The following is a 22770-nucleotide window of genomic DNA, read 5'->3' as shown; positions in this document are numbered from 1 at the left end:
CCTCCCTGTCATATTACATTATGGTGAGATCACACACTCCTAGCTTTACACACACACCCACACACCCACACACCCCCACACCCACTCCTAGCCTTAGAGGATTTTGAGACAACAATCAGCCACTAATTGTGAGAAAAAAATGTGAGTGGGACGAAGGAGCACAGAGGATGAAAAATTCCTCCCATTTGGGAGGAATATGCAGAAATATAACTAGACAAGTAGGTTTTAATAAGGGAGCCCTTTCCATTTACTTATTACAGGTTTTTAAATCTTTTAAGTGATATCTGTCTTCTTTTCCCTTTCCCATCAGACAACTCCCAACCCACCCCCACCAACAAATAGACACCACACTCTCAAACACAAACAAAACATGCATTCAACTCCTTGTTTTATATTTTCGTAACACTTTAACATTTAATAGAAACTATGTACAATAATCTTTTATCGTATCTTACATAAGATAGCCACTACAGAAAGTTACATAGGTTAGAAGCAAGATGGATGGTTTAGGAAGGCCCAGTTCTGTGGGCTATTTTCTCAAAGACTATGGGTCAGAGTTCATTGAGGAGAGGAGCTTCAGAGTACCCAAGGATGAGAGGTGAGGAAAGGCTAAAATACAGGCTGCTAGACAGAGATAACCAACCACTGGGTCCCTCAACATCCCAAGACTTGGGAAACAGCATTACAAAAACCTCTCTTCCCTTAGGCACAGTCTCCAGGACTCTCCATCCCAGCAGCTCTGATGGGAATCACGTACCTCTCCCCCTTGCATGGAGTGGGAAGACATCCACAGCTTGTAGACACTATTGGTCCCTGCCCCCAACATCTGACTAGAACACTCGATAACCCAAAAGAAAAACAATGTAGTCTGGACTGTCCTTTATAGTGAGAGACGGGTCAGAATACTTGTTTAAAGAATGGGAAATACAAATCCTCCGAAGTCAACTGGTTCCCAGGACAAGCTATCAACTAACAGAAGTGGGTTCCGGCTTCCCATTTGCAGTAGCCATTCCACTCTGAGACAATGGTGCGGGGGCTTTCTCAGAATTTCGAGGTCCCTGTGATCTGCACCCATCTCCAGCCATCTGCATCTGGCCCTGTTAAAACAAAGTCAGTTTGGTTACAAACTCATCCATTGTGGCCTGCAGCATGAATCTGATTTATATAAAGCCCATGTACAGTAAGCAACCAGAACAAGACAGCAGATAGAAAATAACTATGTAGTTGCTATTCCCCATACTTGACTATTCCTGACCCTTGGAGTCACAAATCATTACTGGTAGCATTCCCGAGGCTCTCCCAATGCAAAGGAAAGCTGTGGGTTGTTTCTTCCAAATGAAATAGCCATTCCCTGCTGAGGTTCCAGAACAACCGACAGATCACACAGGAAGACAGTGCTCTGGGCCTCTGTTTGAAACCAACAGCTATAGTGTAACTGCAGGTCTTCAGTCAGGGCCGTGAGTGTCCCAGCCAAAACTCAAAGAAAACAAATCACACTGCTTGTGCTTAACTTTTATGATGAAAACAATTCTCATACTGAACTCTCCCTTAAATCAACAATTTACCTACATTCCTTGCCTCAACCTTTCCTAGTTAACCAAATAAATTTATGTCCTGCTCTCCCAGATATGGGGACCAGGGGCTAGTAAATGTTCTAAGGCCCATCTGGAAAACTGCATCCAGGGGCACCTTCACAGCTAGTGGTGACAACCTCAACCCCCGGGAGTACATGCCAGCCAGAGCCAGCATGGAGCTCTCTGCCCGGCTGAAGTTATTCTTCACTTGCCAAAATATCCACTGGGCCTTCGGCAATTTCTTTGACTGGATGATCTTCAAGGGTTAGTGAAGGATCAAAAAGCAAGGGTGAAGGAGGGCACTGCATACCGTCACCCACAACATCCAAATCCTAAGAAAAGAAAAAGAAAAAAACCTATCAGCAACACCAAGTGAATCAACAAGCTAGAGTCTGCCTACTTTTAGCAACTCTCACAGCAGTTCTCCCATCCTTCCCTCACCCCTTGTCTACCTTTAAACAGTAACAAATGTGCGTGCAACAAATGGGAGGAGATCGAAAAGTACTGATTCTTGTTGCCAAAAATAAAGCACAGACCACTACAGTAGCTTTTAAGAGTATTTTTTAAACAAGAAAATTCAGGGACAGAAAGTAGAATGATAGCTACCAAGGGCTAGAGACAGAGGCAATGTGGGAGTTACAGTTTAATGGATACAGTCTCTGTCTGAACTGAGAAAAGTTCTGTGGAAAGTTCAATGGAAATTGATCGTGGTGATGATTGCAATATAGTTTAAATGTACTTAATACCACTGAATAGTATGTTTTAAAATGGCAAATCTTACATTATAAATATCTTACCACAATAAAAAATATTTTAAAGAAACATATACTGGAATTCCCAGGCAGTCCCGTGGTTAGGACTCTATGCTTTCCTTCACTGCCAAGGGTGTAGGTTCAACCTCTGGTTAGGGAACTAGACCTGTGCAGCACCCGGCCCTCCCCACAACAGGCATAACTTCTAAGACTAGCTGTAGTCAACCTCTAAGTTCATGAGTGATGCATCTAAAATGGACAGCAGCATAATTATAAATTAAAATGAAATACCGCCTTAACAGATGGGACAATATGAGACCACTTGATAAATATTCTAACAGCCACAAAGCCAGCCAGTGAGTAAAACAGGAAGAGGTATAGGGAAGAAAGAAGGAAGACAATAAAACTCACAAGTCCTTCTGAATGGCCAGGAGACATTCTGGTTAAGTCATTACGCCACAGAGAGTAAGTTCCTGATTTTTAAACCTAACATAATCCAACTGCCTTTTAAAATACACACATGACATTATATTCTACAGAGTATGTTTCTTCCAGTTGAACTGGCTATTCCCACTGGAGGGCTGAAGCCAACAGACCATAGGAAGACAATGCTCTCGGCTCCTGTCTGAAACCAACAGCTACAGCAAACTACTGGTCTTGATTCAGGGCCTAAAGCGCTATAAAAGCTCAGAAAATATGTCAAATTCACTTTCATGCCTCTGCTTTCTAAGCTTTACTGCTAAACTCTGCTTCCCAAGAACGAAAACTATCCAAGGGTTTAAACTGTCCTGTGTTCAAGGCCCTTTACAGAGGATCCATGTCTCCAGTGATTCAGCTTCTTCAGAAAAGCGAAGTTCTATGCTTTAAAAATAAGTCTTAAGAATTCAAAATCCTTTCCGTTGGTTTTGATCACCAAAACAAAGAATCATATCCTTAAGGTAAAGGAAGGAATATAACTTTGAAGCCTTTGACTGTGTGGATCACAACAAACTGTGGAAAATTCAAGAGATGGAAATACCAGACCACCTTACCTGCCTCCTGAGAAATCTGTATGCAGGTCAGGAAGCAACAGTAAGAACTGGACATGGAACAGACTGGTTCCAAATTGGGAAAGGAGTATGTCAAGGCTGTATATTGTCACCCTGCTTATTTAACTTATATGCAAAGTACATCATGTGAAATGCTGGATGAAGCACAAACTGGAATCAAGATAGCCGGGAGAAATATCAATAACCTCAGATATGCAGATAACATCACCCTCATGGCAGAAAGCGAAGTACTAAAGACCCTCTTGATGAAAGTAAACAGAGTGAAAAAGCTGGCTTAAAACTCAACATTCAGAAAACTTATCCTGGCATCTGGTCCCATCACTTCATGGCAAATAGATGGGGACACAAGGGAACCTGTGTGTGTGGGTGTGTGTTTTGTCACTTAGTTGTGTCCGACTCTGAGACCCCATGACTGTGACTTGCCAGGCTCCTCTGTCCACAGGATTCTCCAGGCAAGAATACTGGAGTGGGTTGCCATTTCCTTCTCCAGTGGAAAAGTGATTTTGGTGGCTCCAAAATCACTGCAGATGGTGACTGCAGCCATGAAATTAAAAGACACTTGCCCCTTGGAAGAAAAGTTATGACCAACCTAGACAGCATATTCAAAAGCAGAGACATTACTTTGCCAACAAAGGTCCATCTAGTCAAAGCTATGGTTTTTCCAGTAGTCATGTATGGATGTGAGCTGGACTATAAAGAAAGCTGAGCACTGAGGAATTGATGCTTTTGAACTGTGGTATTGGAGAAGACTCTTCAGAGTCCCTTGGACAGCAAGGAGATCCAACCAGTCCATCCTAAAAGAAATCAGTCCTGAATATTCACTGGAAGGATTGATGCTAAAGCTGAAACTCCAATACTTTGGCCACCTGATGTTAAGAACTGACTCATCTGAAAAGACCCTGATGCTGGGAAAGACTGAAGGAGAGAGAAGGGGATGACAGAGGATGAAACGGTTGGATGGCATCACTGACTCAATGGACATGGGTTTGAGTAAGCTCCAGGAGTTGGTGATGGACAGGGAGGCCTGGCGTGCTGCAGTCCATGGTCGCAGAGTCGGACACGACTGAGCGACTTAACTGAACTGATAAAGGATGTGCTAGACTTAAAGCTGCTCCATCTGAGCAGAAACATAAGGAAAAGGATATAGCTGGCTACCTAACATCTATTTCAGATGTGTTAGAAACTTCTGTACACAGAAACCAGTGTTCTCACACCGTTAAGACTATTAACTACTGGGACTCCCTGGCAGCCCAGTGGTCAAGACGTCATGCTTCCACTGTAGGGGGTGCAGGTTTGATCCCTGTACTTGTTTCAAGGAACTAAGATCCTACATGCTGCAGACAGAAGGGGGGGGTGGGGTGGGGAAACTGTGAACTGTTCTATCCAGTTCTTTTAGTATGCACAATTATCATGCACTTGACCCTTGCACAATGCAGTGGTCAGGGGCCACAATGTCCAGTCAGAAATCAGTGTCCATGGTTCTGTACCCTCAGGTTCAATCAACCGCAGACCATGAAGACTGTAAAAAGTATGCACTGGAAAAAAAAAATCTGCGTAGTAAGTGAACCCACACAAGCTCAAGCCCATGTTGTTCAAGAGTCAACTGCATAATTAACTAATGTGAAATTTAAAAGAACCCACGTAAGTAATGTGGCAAAATGTTTCAAAGTCTCAAAATGACAATGGCATAGAAAGTTTTCAAAGAAAAATAGACACTAAAAAGGCTTTCTTCACATATTGAGTGTTGTCCGTTATGAGAATTAAAATTGGGAACAGGAACCTAAAATAAGAGGAAGAAAGGATCAGCAGAAACGCCTAAGAGGAGACATACCAGAACATAGGATAGAATCCACATTTTGTTCTGATGTCAAATATAGAACTCAAAAAAAACAAACAAACACAAAAAGAGAGCAAGCTCAAAGTAACAGGATTAAGGTATTAAATTATTATTTGTCAAATATCCTTAGATCAAAGGACAGAAAACAGGCAAGTGTTAATGTCTGATACCTGGTCTTCCCACAAGTTACCAGAAATTATTATTAAGTTACAGAAATGATATCTAAGAAAGAACATAGGAGGATTGCTGGGTGGAATTCACATAATTAAGAAACTATTTTTTCCCAGCAAGACTACAATATTCAGAATTTACGGGAAGACAAAATTTCTTTTATAAAACTGAATTTGAATATGTTTCAACATTTTCTGGAGAATTTTTACCTCCAAACAAAAAAACTACTTTTTAAATGACCAATGTGGTTCATCTAAAGTACATTAATACGGACATAATAGATGATCAAGTACAAATAGCTAATTATCACTTTTAAGCCTCTAACAACAAAGGTCCCTCTTAAAAACCCATTAGATTCTCAAAAATGAAGTTACTTCTCGTACATTCTTTCACATCTCATAATCACTAACATTTTGTGTTATTATTCTCTGAAAAGCAAACAAGAATATAATCTTCAACAAAAAGAGTCATATTTTCTCAGATCTAAATCATCAAAAGTTTGAGAGAGAACACTTTAAAATTAATGACAAAAACAAGTGAAAGGGGAAACAAAAGGGTCAAAATAGAAAATGGCTCTAGAAATTAACAATCACATGAAATAAAACCAATAAAAAAATTAACAATAATCTAGTACATGTAAATAAAACAGGTGCTGATTTCTACATATATGCATTACTATGTGAAGGGAATCTGGCAACATAAAACAGATAAATCTGTTCATGTTATTAAGTTTGTTTTTAAAAAAAGGAAAGATAGTACCTGTAAAAATGAAGAAAAGTGGACAAAAATTTGCCCATCAATCTAAGGCTATCTATTCAACACTCTCTTCAACACAATCTCACTGGAAAACTTTGGGAAGCACTAGAGTATATAATCTCTAGGATTCTCATATCCTATGAATCTGTTTCAAAGAAAAAAATATTTTAATTGTTTTTACTTTTTTTAGCTGTGCCATGCACCTTGCCAAATCGTAGTTTCCCCACCAGGGATCAAACCAATGCCTCAGCAGTGGAAGTGGGGAGTACAAACCACTGAACTACCAGGGAAGTCCAGAAAGAAATGTTTTAAAAAGCAATCATAATCAAGATTACAACCAAAAGTATAATTTTATTATCATAAAGTGACAAGCATTAATATACTAAGCCCACAGACAGTATACAATCAAAAAAGAGGGTAAGGAAATTTATTCAGTTCACTCTTCTTTTCGGGCCACACCACTTGGCTTGTGCGAACTTAGCTCCCCAACCAGGGAATGAACCCAGGCCACAGCAGTGAAAGCACCCAGTCCAAACCACTGGACCTCCAGGGAATTCCTTGGAATCAGCTTACTGATTCACCGAATCTGTTTACTGAATCAGTACCGCTTTTTAAGATATTAGCCTTTCCTGATGTATCTTTTTAGTGAGCAATACTGTAGGCCATCCAAATCCTGCTTCTACTCCTACACAAACAATACTGCAACCTTCACTAAATTTTCTATTTAGATTTGTCACTTTAAATATGCCATGGTTATATACAAGACATCTTATTAAAATCAGAAGATTTATCTTCATAATAAATAATGGAAACCTTTACTCAGAAAGCTAAAGATTAAGCCAAGTGCTAAAAAGAGAGAGGGAACGTCAAATGATCCCTAAAGTGAATAACATAATAGGGTAGTGCTAATTAGGCAAGCAAATACAATGAGAGATGCGTTTAAGAGCGAGGAGCAGGCTGAAAAAGGCAATGAAGTGTATACACTTAGAAGGTTGTCACAGTAAATATTTAGAGAGTTCAATGATATCCAAGTCTGTTCACAAAAGAATCTTTAATAACAATCAAAAATGAAAAACAGCAGGCAGAGCTAAGTTTAGGGCTGTTTTTTTGGAGGGGACACATTAATCTAAAAATGATAACCCTGACTACACAACCAAAACACTTTGCAGTGCTGAGTAGATACTGGAATTCATTTGTATTGTTAAGATTCTAGTGAATTACCTCGTGAATGGGCACCAAATTTCCCAGCTACATAAATCCAATCACAGAGACTTTCCTCCAACTTCTCTTAGATTGTAATTTCCCTTATCATGCCCTCAGAAAAACTGTAAATTTAAACTGTCTCCAAATGAAAGTGTTAACATACAAATATGACCATACGTATCATTTCAAAAACTTATCAGTTTTTTTCTTTTTTAAACCACAAATGACTAACCTAGTCTCACCATTAATAAATAAGGCCTTGCCTCAAGGGCCAACCAGAGCAGAGCTTCTCTAACTTACATCACTGAACTCCAGAGGTAAACTCTCAGTGGGCTGAAGCTCGGCAGCACTCAAGTACAGATCCATGGGGCCGGCTTCCAGATCGTCTGGCACAGACAGTACCTGCTCGGGCTTATACATCTGAGGAGGCAACTGGAAATGCAGTGGGCAGCAAGGATCCTCAGAAAGGCTTACAGGAACTGGTTTGTTGCAGGGTACCTCTTCAGACCCCTGGCAGCATTTGAAGAGAACCTGATTCGTGTCCTGACAAATATCTGTAGAAAAATGGTCAAGGGAAATAAAATGGATCTATCCAAGGCACAAAAATGTTGTCTGCCATGTAAAATTCAAGGTCTGGACTACACAAGATTATTAGTTACATTTGATACAGAATCAAATGCAGGTAACAATTTTTAAAGTTATTTCTCAAACTTTCATTTCCTAGAATAATTCTAGCTCTACCAGTAGTGTAAAGCTAGTCCCCAACCTCCATTTCAGGGTCTACACTTTAGAACAGACACTAATCTCATTCTCTCCATGAGGGTCAAATATAAAACATTTAAAAACACAGTGCTAAGTGTCAACAGTAATGATCCTAGAAATCTATACCTATCCAGAAGAAACATGTCAGGGCAAAAGCAAATAGCTTGCAGAGGCCCCTAACTCTGTAAGACTCCTTCCAAGAGTCAAAAGATACAATGTTGTTTCTGCTGTTAAGCAGATGGGCAGAAAGTTGTTTCTATTTTTTAAAAAAATCATTTTGAACTGTGTTTCCAAAATGTTTATTACATAAATTTGTTTAAAAGAAGCAGTGTACTGGGGAAAAAAGAGGCTCTAGTAATGTAATTAGGTATCATACTCTAACAGTAAATACTTTGCTTTAATAAGGGCCCATGGAAAGAAGTACTCCAAGTACACTCCAGGAGCCCTAACAACTTCTATTATGGGTAGAAGCAGAAAGGGACTATATTTCCAAGTTGGCAAAGAAGCGCTGTAGGATGAACGAACAATGAAATCATGATTAGATAGCAAAATTTCAGAAGTCAGTCTACAAAATATATTTTTCTTAAGTTTTAGCATTTCCTGATATCCTAACTACACAGTTGTTTTCCCTAAATTAACAGACAACTGTCATTTCAAATTTGGGCTCATTTTTTAAACAAGAAAGCACAATTTTCTATAAATTGATTGTACCCAATTTTCTATAAACTGCTTATGCAAGTATGGGTAATTTTTAATCCTCCAAATTTTAAGGTAACTTTTTACAGGTAAAAAATCTAATGTACATTACAATTTTTAAGCCAAATAAACCTCTTGAAGAAAGTTACTTTTTTTAATCCATTCTTAGAACTTGCCAAACTCTCTAAAATGGAGTTGGCACAGCACTGCCACCACCGGCATTATGGCCATCTGTGTGCTGTAGGATGCTTACTAGCAGCATTCCCGGCCTCTGCCCACTCGATGTCAGCAGCACCCCCGCCAGAGCCATGACGGACAAATGTCTCCACATGCTGCCAAGTGGGGACAATGGCCCCAGCTAAGCACTACTGCTCTCAAGGTACAGGATATAGCTCACTGTAAACAAGTAACTATCGAAATGAAAACCAATTATCAAGTGAACAACAAACTGCAATCTCTGTGTGCTTAAGAAGCCCAACCTTGTTTAAATTATCAAAATCTTAAATGTTAATCCGTTAAATGTTTTAATTAGAACTTTTCAAGCCTCTTAGTTATTATCACAATATCCCTGAAAAACCTTCTACCCCCCTCCTCCCCCCCTTTCCTTTCAGATGGGGACAACAGACAAAAAAGGGAATGGTTGACCTACAACTAGAGACTGGGTCCTTCACTTTCAGTCCAGGGCTCTCTCCATTAGACCAGAGTAAAGAGTTAACAGGTCACCAATGGCAGTCGCATCTTTCTCTGGGATAAGGACTTAAGGAAGGGTAAGTGACTTAGGCAACCATGGAGCGGAAAGGAAAAGAACATAAAAGAGAAAAATAATACTTCCCTTCTCTTTCCAAATACACTTTATGTTCAACTTTGCTTTTTTAAAATATTAAAATTCTAATAAACTGAGTATAGTGCAGTAAGAAAAAGCCTAGAATATTCTTTAATATCCATAAGTTGGGTTTTTGCCTTATAAAGTAATTCAAGGCCACTAAAGAAAACCTTAAAGTACAAGGCAGAGGGAAAACGGCATTCATAACCCCACCATCCAAAAATAGCCACATTTCTGTCATATTCCCTCCCAGTATTAGTTCCATGCAGTTAAAACCATACTCTACTGAATTCCATATTCTATTTTTGTCACTATCATTTTCTGGTCATTCATAATCTTTAAATATGTTTAATTCCTGAACATATTCCATATTACATTTTATCAAAATTTTCCTATTTTCCATCCCTGAAAATTTTAAGGCTGTCTCTAGTTGGAAGAATTTTATGTAAAAATATTAATCTGTATTTGATTATCTTCTTAAATTCCCAGAGATGACATCAAAGAACATGAACATTAAAAAAGAAAAAAAAAAAAAAGAATATTGTCAAACTGCTTTCTAAAAAGCCTGTACCACTTTACAGTCTCACTGGCAGTGTTTAGAAGGGCCCATTTCACTATTTCCTCACAAACTTTTGAAACTTACTAATTATATTTCATACATAGATAAGTATCAAATTTCTAGATTAGGGGATTCCCAGGTGGTCCAGTGGTTAGAACTCAGCACTTTCACTGCCAGGACTTGGGTTCAATCCCTGGTCAGGGAACTAAGATCTCACAGGCTGTGGCAGTGCAGCCAAAGAGAAAAACAAAATGCACAGATGAAAAAAACTTCCTTGTTTTCTTATTTCACTTATTTATAGTGAAGATGAAAACTTTTCAACTATCAGCCACTTCTTTTAATCTGTCCATAGATAGCCTTTGCCCAATTATGTTTTCAGTATTTATCTTTAGTTTTTAATTACTCTGTATAAAAATTTTATATACTGATATCAAGGACATAATCCTTTTTCAAACATTTGTTACAATAATAAACTCGTATTTAATAAACAGAATAGAAAAAAATCAGTTTTCCTTTCAAAAAAGAAAGTTTTCCTTCCCTTCTTACCAAAGAAAATACATTTTACTTTCCAAATATCTGTGTATTTTGCCAGGCAAATGAAATCCAACAAGATTTATGCTTTTCATATAATAAAGATTATATTTTAAAAGCGCATTAACTATGAAAGTTACTTTTCTCAATGTTCATAATGTAGATGCACTTTCACAACCTAAGACACAACTCAAAAAATTTTACAACCGAATTATAAATGTTAAGTTTCCTGTTTGAATGAAAACTAAAATATATAAGCCATGGCCCTGACCACACAAAAGGATAATATTCAAAGACGGCTCACAGTTCAGAATCATCCCACTGTTTTCGGATACACAACAATTTTCTTTTATAGTAACTGGACTTAACATTATAATTTTAATGAAAAAGTTAAACCAGGGATCTCTAAATTTTGAAATCCTAGTATTAATCAACTACAAATAAGTATAAGCACCTATCACCAATGACTGAGATGTTTCTTTCTAATGAATTGACCATTACATTTCCAAGATCCGAAATGGCCAACAGACCATAGAAAGAGACTTCTTTAGGCTCCTGTTTGAAACCAACAGCTTCAGCAAACTGCTGGCCTTGATTCAGGGCCAAAAGAATACAAAGACCTTCAATTAACTAAACTATCACAGATCCCCACTAGCCTTCAGATTAGCTAGCAAACTAAACAGAGCAAAAAAGATACGGGTAAGGCAGTGTCTGGTCATTGGAAGAGACTGATTGGAACAACGAACATCATCCACAAAGGCCAAGCATCTCTGACTGGAACGAGTGGTATGGGCCTAAAATGAGAAAACACGTTAGTCAAAATAAATTATCTATCATTTAACAATTTATTCACCGATGCTATGCAAAAGGAAAAAGAAATTCAACCTCATGTCCAAATAACGAGCCAACCATAATTTGAAATACAACTCCTCCATATTACAAAAGTGTGATACACAGGCCTAGCGTTTTTCAAACTACCTATCTTTTACTTATCTTAAATTGTAGTCTTATGCTGAGCCTCAAAAAAAATGAGAAAAATGGAATTACTCTGACATTTTGTTTAAAAATAGTTTTAAACAAATTTAAAAATGATCACTTAACTTGTTTCATCAAACTGACTGACATTCATTGTTACTTATTCTACTTATTTCTCTGCTTTCTAAAACAAGTGTCACAAACTGTTAGGTGTTCTGCGCCTGTTTCTGAAATGAAGATTTCTGAACCAAGTAACTTAGAGATCTATGAAAATCCTTCAATACGCAGATGAAAACAAGAGTCCAGGGAGGTTCATTTATCAGAGCAGGCACAGAATTGATCAGAAGGGAACTAAAACCCATGTCTCTGGACTCCCAGGTAAGTGCTCAATATAGCCCATGTCCAATAAGTTAGATTTCAGAACAAAACTTTCAGTCACATCCAACCCTTTGCGACCCCACAGACTGTAGCCCACCAGGCTCCTCTGTCCATGGATTCTCCAGGCAATACTGGAGTGCATAGCTAGTTCCTTCTCCAGGAAATCTTCCCAAACCAGGGATCAAACCCAGGTCTTCCATGTTGCAAGCAGATTCTTTACTATCTGAGCCATCAGAGAAGCCCTGTAAGCCTAGTAAGTTAGATTTTAGAAACAAAACTGTACAATAGCGTTCACCGTAAAAGCAAAGTGTTCTCTGTAAAAGCAAGTGTATATACCTTAGAGGTATATACACAAATCACCTGTTGGGCGGCACCATCTGTGGCCAGCATTCTGCGCTCCTTCAGCTGTCTGTGTAGTAAGGCTTCCACTCCATAGCGCTGACGATACCGACGAAGACATTTTAGACGCTTTAAGTTTTCTCGTTCTTTGGCCAAAAGTCCCTCTGGGCCAGTCAGGAGACTACTACCTGGAAAGTCAAAACAGTCAAGATGTTATCTGCCAAGCAACCAAGGATGCATCTTCAAACAGTTTCAGAAGCAAATCCTTCTCCACTCCAGGTAACAAAAAAGAAGTAAGTCTAACTACCAAATTTACATGTTGATTAAACCCATGACAGGTTGTTGGAACTGGCATAAAACTTGCCTAGAGCTTCATGTTCCACTTTGCGATTGTGTAAGTAACGTCGCTTCTTCTCTTTGAGCAGATGCTGAAGTCGTTTAAACTGATCAATGTACAAAGATTGCAAACGAATAAGCTTCTCACGCATAATCAGGGCCACTTCTTCTGCTGTATAGACACCAGCATGTCTAGAATAAGATGATTCAAAAAGGATAAGAAGGCACAACAATAAGACCCAAGCTTAAAAGGAGCAAAGAGTAAAGGTTAGACTTAGGTTTGCTATTCAACAAGCAGTCAGTGCTAAGATAATCACCTTACTAAATAAAAATGTTTTCACAGAATTTTATTATTGTCATTAAAAAACAAACTACCCAAGAATGGATACTAATGTATGATCTCAAAATGTGGATAAGGAAAAACATTTCATTATGCTCTCCAGTTATTTCCATTATGTTTAAACAGGAGTAAAGATACAGAACACTCAAAACTTCTATTAATCTAGTCTTGTTCCCTTTAATAATTTAATACAGAAAAAATCACTTACCAGTAAATTAAAGTGTTAATTTAGTAGCATGTATCTCAATATATTTTAATTAAAGTACAAAAGATCACAAACAATTACAACTTCTAATTTAAAAGTACACTTTTAATTGGTGGTCCAGTGGTTAGGGTTCTACGCTCTCACTGCTGAAAGGCCTGGAATCAATCCCTGTTCAGGCAACTAAGATCCCATAAGCCACAAAGCATAGCCAAAAATAAATAAATAAAAATAAGCTACACTTGTATTTCGGAGTTTATACCAGCCCTCAAAACACTGATCCCAATGGCTAGTCAATGTCCTCAGCTCATTCTCTTGACAATATTCTGAAAATATAGTACCCTGGAGAAACCCTTAATTGCCAAAGACCTAGATCAACTTTATTAAGCTTTGCCACCAACTATGAATTAACAAAACTTAAAAAAAAAAAACCTTATTCTAGAAAAGAAAAACAGCTAGATATATACCTTGACTTGATACTCTCCTACTTTGATCTAGTAAAAATTATTTCTATTATTTAAAAGGCAAAATATACATGAACTATATACTAATTTTAAATCCAAAAAGTATGTGCTCTTTAAAATTTAACTCTTAAATCACTGAAATACACAGAATAAAACTATTAACTTTAGGACTGAGAGCAAATAATCTCTGCCAAAAACTTTTCTTATATATAAACAGGAGATAATACCTGTGTATAAGAAAAGTACAACTACAAAGTACTCTGAAATTATAAAAACAGCAAAATCTAAGATTCAGAAAATGTGAAAATTTCAAAACTATCTAATGTTTAAACAAGGTGATGAGGTTATTCATATTCAAGAAAATGGGGCATATCTGCATTAATGCCTGAATCCCTAAAATATTGAGGCCTTAACCTAACATCATTTGTTAGAATGAAATTAATTTCATTGTACCCTCAGAAGAGAATTTAACTGGGGACTACAATTTACAACAAATCATTTGGGGAGGCAGATGAGCATCCTAACTAAGGTAAATGCCTACTGCTGCTGCTAAGTCGCTTCAGTCGTGTCCGACTCTGTGCGACCCTATAGACAGAAGCCCACCAGGCTCCCCCGTCCCTGGGATTCTCCAGGCAAGAACACTGGAGTGGGTTGCCATTTCCTTCTCCAATGCATGAAGGTGAAAAGGGAAAGGAAAGTCACTCAGTCGTGTCTGACTCTTAGCGACTCCATGGACTGCAGCCTACCAGGCTCCTCCGTCCATGGGATTTTCCAGGCAAGAGTACTGGAGCGGGGTGCCATTGCCTTCTCCGAGGTAAATGCCTATCATGTGACAAATGCGTCATTTATTTAAAGATAGAGCCACAAATATTCATAGCTAGTTTTAATTTTAAAAATCATGTACTAACTCTTCTTGCTCTGATACGCACAACTATAAGTCTAGGTTTATTATTAGACCAATTTCAAAAAAGGGAATCACTTATTATATTGTGTTAAATTGTTTTTGCCCTTTGTTCCTTTCAGGGGAAACTGACATCTAGCCCTTTTACCACTTATTATTTCTCATAAAATTAACTGGTATTTTGTTTCATGTAACAATCTCCTGTAAGGGCTTCCCTCCTAGCTCAGTCGGTAAACAATCTGCCTGCAATGCAGGAGATCCAGTATTCGTGCCTGAAGAATTCCACGGACAGAGGAACTTGGCGGGCTACAGTCCATGGGGTCGCAAGAGTTGGACACGACTTAGCGACTAAACCACCGATCTCCTGTATGTAAGTCAGGTTAGCGTAAATGTAGATCAGTGAAGACTGACCCACTCTAGATTAGCAGAGACAAAATAAAGTTTCTGGACCTTACAAACTGAGTGTTTACCACACCCAAAGACAATCACTTAAACAATCAAGTATGGCATTTCCAGAAGCACAATGTAACTATATAAATTACATCTATATCCACATCCATATATATATATATATAATATCTATATCTATCTATCTATCTGTGGCTTAGTATAAAGTTTCTACTGTGAAAATATCCTGCTAGAAACAAGCATTTCTTCTCAAACTACTTACATGGACTTTCCAAACAAGTAGTTCCTGAATAGCTCTCTAAATTCAGATTACTTAAAATAGATGAAACTATTCTACTCAGAAAATAGAACCCTAAATGACTTCTTATAAAGTTCAGAATCCAAGGAATGAAGAAGATGCTATTCTAAGAATTTGTCAAACACAGTCAAGTCTAGAAATGCATCACCCCTCCCACTATTTAAGAGTTCTTCCACCTAAACTGTCAGCGGGAAGTATCAAGAGATAGAAGTCAGGAAAAAACAAAAACTAAACCCAAACTATGAGACACAGAAACATTAGACTTCTGGGTGGCAATGTTCTGTAACTCCAAAGCGATCGTGGGTTAGGTAAAGAGCAGAACCTTAGTAAGATGTAATTAGGACAATTACTCCTAGGTTTCTAAATCAGTTTCTCTTTCTTAGGCATGAAACCAAAGGAAGCTCTTAAACACCTTTTAATTTTTCTTAAACATATAAAGGTAAATAAAATATAAATTAATCAGAACTTTGGGGGTAAAAAAGTTGTTACTCAAATATAATCAGTTTTTCATTCCTGAGGTTTAAGTCAAGCACAAATTTTCATCACTCTTCTCTGATCTCTACCCACCTCTCAACTCCTATGTCCAATAAATCTATTTCCCCCCTGCATTTTCTCACATGTAGAATTTGATATCCAAAAATTTTCCCAAATTACAAGACTTCTAAAAAAAGAATTGACTCCTACTCTGAGGCAAGATGGTGATGAATAATGACACTTCAATATGCAGAAGCTATTACTGCTCACAAATAGCTAAGCTATCTTCAACCCTCCTAGCTTATTAATCTATTAACAGCATGCAGTACTACAATCCACATACTACCTTCTAAAATATGTTAAAGCCCTATGTGGAGTTACAACTTACTTTAGGGGATCTTCTTGATCACTGTCTATGCTATCAGCTTCACTGTCAGGGTCACCTCTCCATGTCTGATCCACAGTAATGGGTTCCTGCTCCCCATCACTCCAGCTGTCTTCATCTGAGGCAAGGAAGGGAGAGCAGCCATTAAGACTTCCCACCTCTGTAACTCCACCACACAAAACTAGATTACTTAACACACCAATCCAAATCTTAAAATTAAAAATGCTTAATACAGAAGCACTGGCAAAGAAATATACTTCCTGAGTATAAGTACTTATAACACAAATGAGTTAACCATAGCCTCAAAAAGACAGAAAGGTCAACTCAAAATTATTCTGTTTCCTGAAATTATCTTACCTAACAAAGTAAAGTATAAAAACAGCACTGAAAGAGTCATAAACTCAGGATAAAGTAAACCTAAGCACACACTAATTAAAACCAAAAAGACTGGTGAACAGCAGCAGTCCTGAATTCTCCCAAACTGGCAATGAATTAATAATAATATTGTACTTTCAAGTGCCACATATGTTCAAGGCATTGAGATAAACCAAAGTTCTTTGTTAACTTTCTTCCTGTTTTTTCATTATGAGAAAGAAGATCCTCACCCAGAATTCGGCTGGCTTCACTGCGGCTACTTTCTGGAGTCTGAGACCCCAGCTCTGTCTTAGCGTACGAGCTCAGCTGGCACAAGAGTGTTTCACCCACAGGCCCTGGATTAGTCTTTTTCATTTGCGCATGAAGTGCCAGGGCGTTTCTCCGAGCATGTTCAGCACAGAAGGATACCCTAAGGAGACAAAATATTAACGTTTCATACTCATGCTCCCTCTTACAAGAGTTCAGTGATTTCCACAGACAGTGATCTTTAGATCATTTTCAGGCAATCAAAATGACTATTATCTTCATTTATAGACTAAAAATGCTAGTGAGGCAGAGTAATTTAACGGGCAAGGTCAACTCATTTGGTATTACTGAAGGGAAATGCAGGTTAACATATTCCAGTGATCTATCCATCTAAGGAAATATTCCAACTATAAAAATGCTGGTATCATTTTGCAACAAGTCACACTGATCCACTTTCATCTCTCAAAATTGGTTCTGGGAGGCAATTTTACATTTTATAACACTTCAAAATCAATCCATTGTAGGTAGTAAGATGTGGGACACAATGCAGAATTATCTAGCCAAATTATTTGTGCATGGATAGTTTAAATGATGAAATCTTTTCCTAAAAAAAATACACATGTATACAATTTTGCATTACCTAAGATTCAAGGACAGCCAAAAGAGCCATGGAACCTAGGCTTAAGAATTTATTTTACAGGGCTTCCCTGGTGGCTCAGCTGGTAAAGAATCTGCCTGCAATGCCGCAGACCTGGGTTCGATCCCTGGGTTGGGAAGATCCCTTCGAGAAGGGAAAGGCTTACCCACTCTAGTATCCTGGCCTGGAAAATCCCATGGACTGTATGGTCCACGGGGTCGCAGAGTGGGACACGACTGAGAAACCTTCACAAGGTAAAATTGCCAAAGAGATAATAAAACGGCCCAACTAGGAGATGTCTCTTCGTTTTCACCATTTTAAAAAATTTTCCAAGGATATACCCGTAACTTCAATTTTACAAACACGTGGCCTAAAAAACTTGGCGACTTTTTCCAAGGCCACATCCTGGCACATCTTCCTCTCACTTAAAAACTAAAAGTACATACGACAGTATCTATCTATCTGTCTGTCTGTCTGTCTGTCTCTCTCTCTCTATATATATATATATACACACACATACCCATCTTTCTTCTCAGGCTTTGGGGCAGCACTGGGACATCTTTTTCCGTTCTTCGTCGATATATAACTACACTGCTTGAAAGGCGCATTCTTGTCTTCAAGGATATGCTTAATGCAAAATTCCTGCCCCTCCAGACGAGGTTGCGAACATGGACGATGAGTAAACGAACAAGACAGGGGCTCCTGAGATCTGGGCACTGGGGTGATCCTCCCCCGATTGGTCGGCAAGACGTGAATCCGAATCCTGTTCATACCAAAACCTGCAGGGCTGCACAAAGATCAAAAAGCCTTTAACCTTCCCGAAAAGCCCAGCTCCACAATACCCGGGCAGACTGCGCGCGGCTTCTAAAACGCCAGGCCGAAGTCACGCTCCTTAACTGCCTTCCGCCCAAGTCTACCAAGATATTACTGAATTTGCCTCATCTCAACTTCTCTGTCCAAGCCCTCCCCCAACTCCGACCACAGCCACGTTGAAAGTATCTCAAGGGCTCGCACGGTCGCCACACGAGGGAGAAGCAGCAAGAGGCGGAAGCGCCAGCTCCTGCCGCACGCCGCGGCGCAACGCCGCAGACCCACCCGCCCCACCCCTGGCCTCCGCCTCCTCGCATGCCGCCTTTGTCCCGGCCCGCCTCAAAGCTGAACGCTGGGCCCTGCCCATCCTCGGAGGCCAGTGCAAGCGCCATTTTGTCCTAAGACTCCAAGCACAGGCGAATCTGGGTCCTGGAAGCCAAGAGGAGTAAAGCGCCCCTGACGCTGACTGAGACAGAGTAGCAGCTCGGAACAAACAGAAGGGGCGAAGCAGCAGCCTAACTCCAAAACCGAGGAGCAAGCACAGCCGCCATCTTACCTCTGCCGCTGAGCCGCGCCACTCGCTTTCTGGCAGCGCCAGCCACTTCTAACCATGCCTTTCCGGGCTCCCAGCCACTGATTGGATACTGAGCCTACGACTCTGTGTCACCATTGGCTATCTATAGAGTTCAGGGGGCGGGGCGCTGGGAAACGGCGAGGCTGGGTGGCTAGATGAGGTGTCTGTCAGCAACTCAGCTCTGGAGAGAGTGAGGCGGAGGGAGCGTGGGTTGTGGGTCGGCGGGGACAGCTCTTTACATTTCCGACCGTAGCTGATGTCCAGGCGGATTTGGGGCGCTCTGTGTGTGATCTTAGGCTGCAGCTATTTCACCACCCCTACATAGTCGGTACAACAAAATCGACATGTAGAGGCCAAAGAATCACTGTACATTTGACTCTCATTGTCTATACAGGAAAAGGCTTTAGTTTTTTTTCGTGAACACTTCATTTGTGGAAACATTTTTTTCAAGTATTTACTGAGCCTAGGAAATTACACATATAAACTTTTAATTTTCAGAACCCTAAGAAGTTAGAAACTACGAATAGAACGGGCCCATATCTAGTAAATAGGGCGAGGTGAATTTGAACCCAGCCTTTATTCTGAGTTTCCCCAGTGGCTCAGACGGTAGAGAATCCACATTAAGTGTAGGATACCCGGATTCCATCCCTGGGTCCGGAAGATCCTCTGGAGAAAGGAAAGCCAAGCCACTGAAGTATTCTTGCCTGGAGAATCCCATGGACAAGAGGAGCCTGGCTGAGAGGGGGAGCAAAGAGTGGCACACAACTGAGTGACTAACTCATTCTTTACCCCTTTCTTCTCTCGTGAAGTGCATTGGACTGAGAGGGCTTCCCAGATGGCTCAGATGGTAAAAGTGTCTGCCAGCAATGCGGGAGGCCCAGACTCGATCCCTAGGTCGGGAAGATCCCAGTATTCTTGCCTGGAAAATTCCATGGACAGAGGAGCCTGGTAGGCTATAGTCCACGGGGTCTCAGAGTCTGACACGACTAAGGGAGTTCACTTTCACTTTTTTTCACTTTTTGGACTGAGAAAATTGAGTTCTAAGAAAATTGAGTAAATGAGTTCTAGTTGCGGCCTTGCTTCTCTACAATTCCATGCTAAATAACGCAGGTATATAGAATGGCAGATAAATCCCAATCTTATAATCCTTTAAGGAATTTTTAGTTAAAAGCATTTCATCTCACCAGGACTGTGTTACATACATAAGCAAACACTCCAACCCTCAGAAGTACAGAGATTTGTTATAAACATCCTATAATTTAAAACTAGTAGAGGCAGTCACATTACAGAAAACATGGGAATCTTCAACCAAATGCAGTGATATCAAAAAGGAAAATTAAAACTACTATAGAGAACAATGTAAAGAGGCATTAGGGACTAGGTAGAGATGCAACAAAGGCTTTAATTAGGGAGTCTAGAGAAGGCCTTAGTTGTGGGAGCCGGGGAATGCTGTGAAATCCTACTAAACTTGAGAAGACAAAATATGCTATTTAGAACCACTTCTAAGTTGAGGAGGGATAGAGATTATTAAATGATCAAGATATTGGCAAATTCTTTCTGCTTTTTATCAAAGTAGATGGCTGTTTTTAATCCGAGGAGAACTTTGTTAGCTACTGAACAGGTTCAAGTAGACCTGAGGCTGTTCATAGAGGTTAGGAAAGATGAATTGAAGGGTATTTTTAATTTGGAGTTTTGGGGGCTAATCCTAGAGGAAGTGAGCGTTGGAGGGGGAGGAGGATAAATGAGTGCTAAAATCCTGTACTTTTTATAGTCACTCTCATCTATTTTCCTCCAGCTTATCAGGCCAAACACTGGAAGTCATCCTTGATTTCTCTTCAAACCTGGTAAGTCACTTCAGTCATGTTCGACTCTATGCAACCCCATAGACAGCAGCCCACCAGGCTCCCCCATCCCTGGGATTCTCCAGGCAAGAACAGTGGAGTGGGTTGCCATGTCCTTCTCCATACAGCAGATCCTACCGGCTCCAATTTCAAGATATGTACTTCTTGTTACCTTCAGCACTTCCAACCTGGTCCAAGCCACTTTCATCCTGTACCTTAATTACTGTGAGTGTCCTTACCTTTGACTTCCTGTAGTCCACTTTCAACACAGCAGCCAAATGAATATTTTGGGGGTGGGGTGGGGATCCACGCCTCACAGCTTCCAGCAGCTCACAATCTTAGTTCCCTGACCTGAGACTGAACCTGGACCCTTGGCAGTGAAAGTCCTAACCGTTGCACCACCAGGGAATTCCCCATCAAATGAATACTTTAAAACCCAAGCTAGATCATGTCACCTCTCAACACTTGTCAATAGCGCTCCATTTCACTGTCTTTATAATGGCTTACAAGGCCCTACTTTATCTAGTCTTCTGCTGCTTCTATAACCACATTATCCTACTACTTACCATCTTCCTCAGTCAATTCTGTAACTAGCCCCACTGGCCTCTGCTCTTTCTCAAACATGCCACTATCTTCTCACCTCACAAACTTTGCAACATAGAATCATCTTACAAATATTCCTGTGGCTTGCTCTCACCTCTTCAGGTCTTTGATGAACTGTAATTTCATAAGGCCTTCCTCCCTAGCCATCTTATTTCCAATTTCAACAATCTTACCCACACATATGAAATCCCTCTCCTTCCCTGCTTTACATTCTCCAAAGTACTTATCATCTAGCATGTTTTGTCTCTTCAACTAGAATGTAAGTTGTATGAGGGCAAGATGCTTGCTTTGTTTACTGCCATCAGTAAATGGTATATAGTACTCAGTAAATACTATATTCTAACTAAGGAATAAATGAAAAGCAAGGGAGTGCCTAAAACTACTTTCCAGAAAAGATGTAATCTAGCTTTCAGTTTTAACTTGTTTTCATCACTGGGGTTCTTTGGTTTTGAGTGTTATGTGAATCAAGAAAAGGGTCAAGATTCCACAGTGCAAAAAAGGTAGCACAAGACAAGTGACAATCCACAAACTGAATGAATTCAACAGAAGTAGCCCCAGAGCTAGAGATTACAATAAATACAAGCCTCTAAGGGAATCCACAGAAGTCATAGAGAGGGCTTCAGACTTTCTACAGAATGTTGAATGATAGAGATCAAGCCAATCTTACTGGTTTTCAAAAGCATCAGAGACCAGGATGATTTAGGCACTGAACCCTAACCCTATACCAGTTAGTTTAACAAACCTCTGTAACTAGGGATCCAGCTGTTTGGAACTTTATATTGATTTATACCTCATCTATTCCCAAGGATGAAACAGCTGATATCTAACAAAAGCAAATCACTAAATGTATGACTTTATAATAAATTTATATCCATTCTCACACTGTTCATTTACTACTTCTCTGTTCTTCCATTTAAGTCAGACCAATATTCCTAAAATATCAGTAACTTTATCACTAAAGTTTTAGGAGGGGCACCACCAACAAAAATGTTCTTGTAGTATTTCAGAAAATGGAAGAAGAAATGCACAGAACTCGATTTTTTTTTAAAAGAAGTGTTTAACACTGTTAAATTTATCTTTCCTTTTAGAGCTTTTAAACTAGAGCTACTTCTAACTTTTTAAAAAAAATAATTTTAAGCATTATAGCCTAAAAATTCTTTCCATTTAAATGTATAATTTACAAGAATTACCTTGTGTGTGTGACTTTATTATTTCCCAGGAAAAGGGTGAGTATTCACTATCAGAGGCTATTAATTTTTTTTCTTATTAAAAGCACTGCTGTCTATACCAACATTTCAGATTTTTTCAAAGAACCAAATATACAAGTATGAATCACTGAGAGTGCTCACTAAATAAGCAGTACATGTTGCTATCTTCTGTTAGAGCTGTCTGTTTCTCTGTGTGCCAGGCATCCTTCCAGGTATCCACATGACAGTGTAGAATGAGGGCTTTCTCCCCTCAGCCACATCAT

At 39.4% G+C, this 22770-nt stretch overlaps 1 protein-coding gene and 3 non-coding genes across 7 annotated transcripts; all 4 read right to left on the bottom strand.

Annotated features, from left to right (window-relative positions):
- Positions 1 to 387: 387 nt before the first annotated feature.
- Positions 388 to 18868, bottom strand: KANSL2 (KAT8 regulatory NSL complex subunit 2). Of its 4 annotated transcripts, none has more exons than XM_060412671.1 (10): positions 18838 to 18868; positions 17992 to 18258; positions 16819 to 16997; positions 16217 to 16331; positions 12766 to 12933; positions 12427 to 12589; positions 11411 to 11507; positions 7643 to 7896; positions 1787 to 1906; positions 388 to 1097 (listed from the first exon to the last, which is right to left on the bottom strand). In XM_060412671.1, the coding sequence occupies exons 2-10, from the start codon at positions 18240 to 18242 to the stop codon at positions 966 to 968; spliced, it is 1479 nt and encodes a 492-aa protein (XP_060268654.1). In that variant the 5' UTR covers positions 18243 to 18258; positions 18838 to 18868; the 3' UTR covers positions 388 to 965. The 4 variants fall into 4 exon arrangements, with proteins under 4 accessions (XP_060268654.1, XP_060268655.1, XP_027823194.2 ...); XM_060412672.1 differs by having other exon boundaries at positions 7745 to 7896; XM_027967393.3 differs by having other exon boundaries at positions 12427 to 12593; positions 12770 to 12933.
- Positions 1321 to 1459, bottom strand: LOC114114247 (small nucleolar RNA SNORA2/SNORA34 family). The gene has a single exon (XR_003589077.1). It is a non-coding gene; the product is annotated as a small nucleolar RNA SNORA2/SNORA34 family (small nucleolar RNA).
- LOC114114245 (small nucleolar RNA SNORA2/SNORA34 family) lies at positions 2867 to 2998 on the bottom strand. Its single transcript, XR_003589075.1, has one exon. It is a non-coding gene; the product is annotated as a small nucleolar RNA SNORA2/SNORA34 family (small nucleolar RNA).
- On the bottom strand, positions 11184 to 11319 carry LOC114114244 (small nucleolar RNA SNORA2/SNORA34 family). The gene has a single exon (XR_003589074.1). It is a non-coding gene; the product is annotated as a small nucleolar RNA SNORA2/SNORA34 family (small nucleolar RNA).
- Positions 18869 to 22770: the final 3902 nt, after the last annotated feature.

The sequence above is a fragment of the Ovis aries genome, chromosome 3 (assembly GCF_016772045.2).
Source record: "Ovis aries strain OAR_USU_Benz2616 breed Rambouillet chromosome 3, ARS-UI_Ramb_v3.0, whole genome shotgun sequence".
Classification (NCBI taxonomy): domain Eukaryota; kingdom Metazoa; phylum Chordata; class Mammalia; order Artiodactyla; family Bovidae; genus Ovis; species Ovis aries.
Note: the sequence above shows the minus strand (reverse complement) of the source record. Positions and strands in the feature narration are given on the sequence as shown.

Excerpts from the sequence above, each read along its gene's own strand:
- KANSL2 (XM_060412671.1), bottom strand. The coding sequence starts at position 18,242 with ATGAACAGGATTCGGATTCACGTCTTGCCGACCAATCGGGGGAGGATC. Across the intron at positions 11,508-12,426 it reads CAGATGGTGCCGCCCAACAG|GCCCATACCACTCGTTCCAG; the intron begins GTGATTTGTGTA and ends TTCTCATTTTAG. Across the intron at positions 1,907-7,642 it reads TACCTCTGGAGTTCAGTGAT|GATTTGGATGTTGTGGGTGA; the intron begins GTAAGTTAGAGA and ends TTCTTTTCTTAG.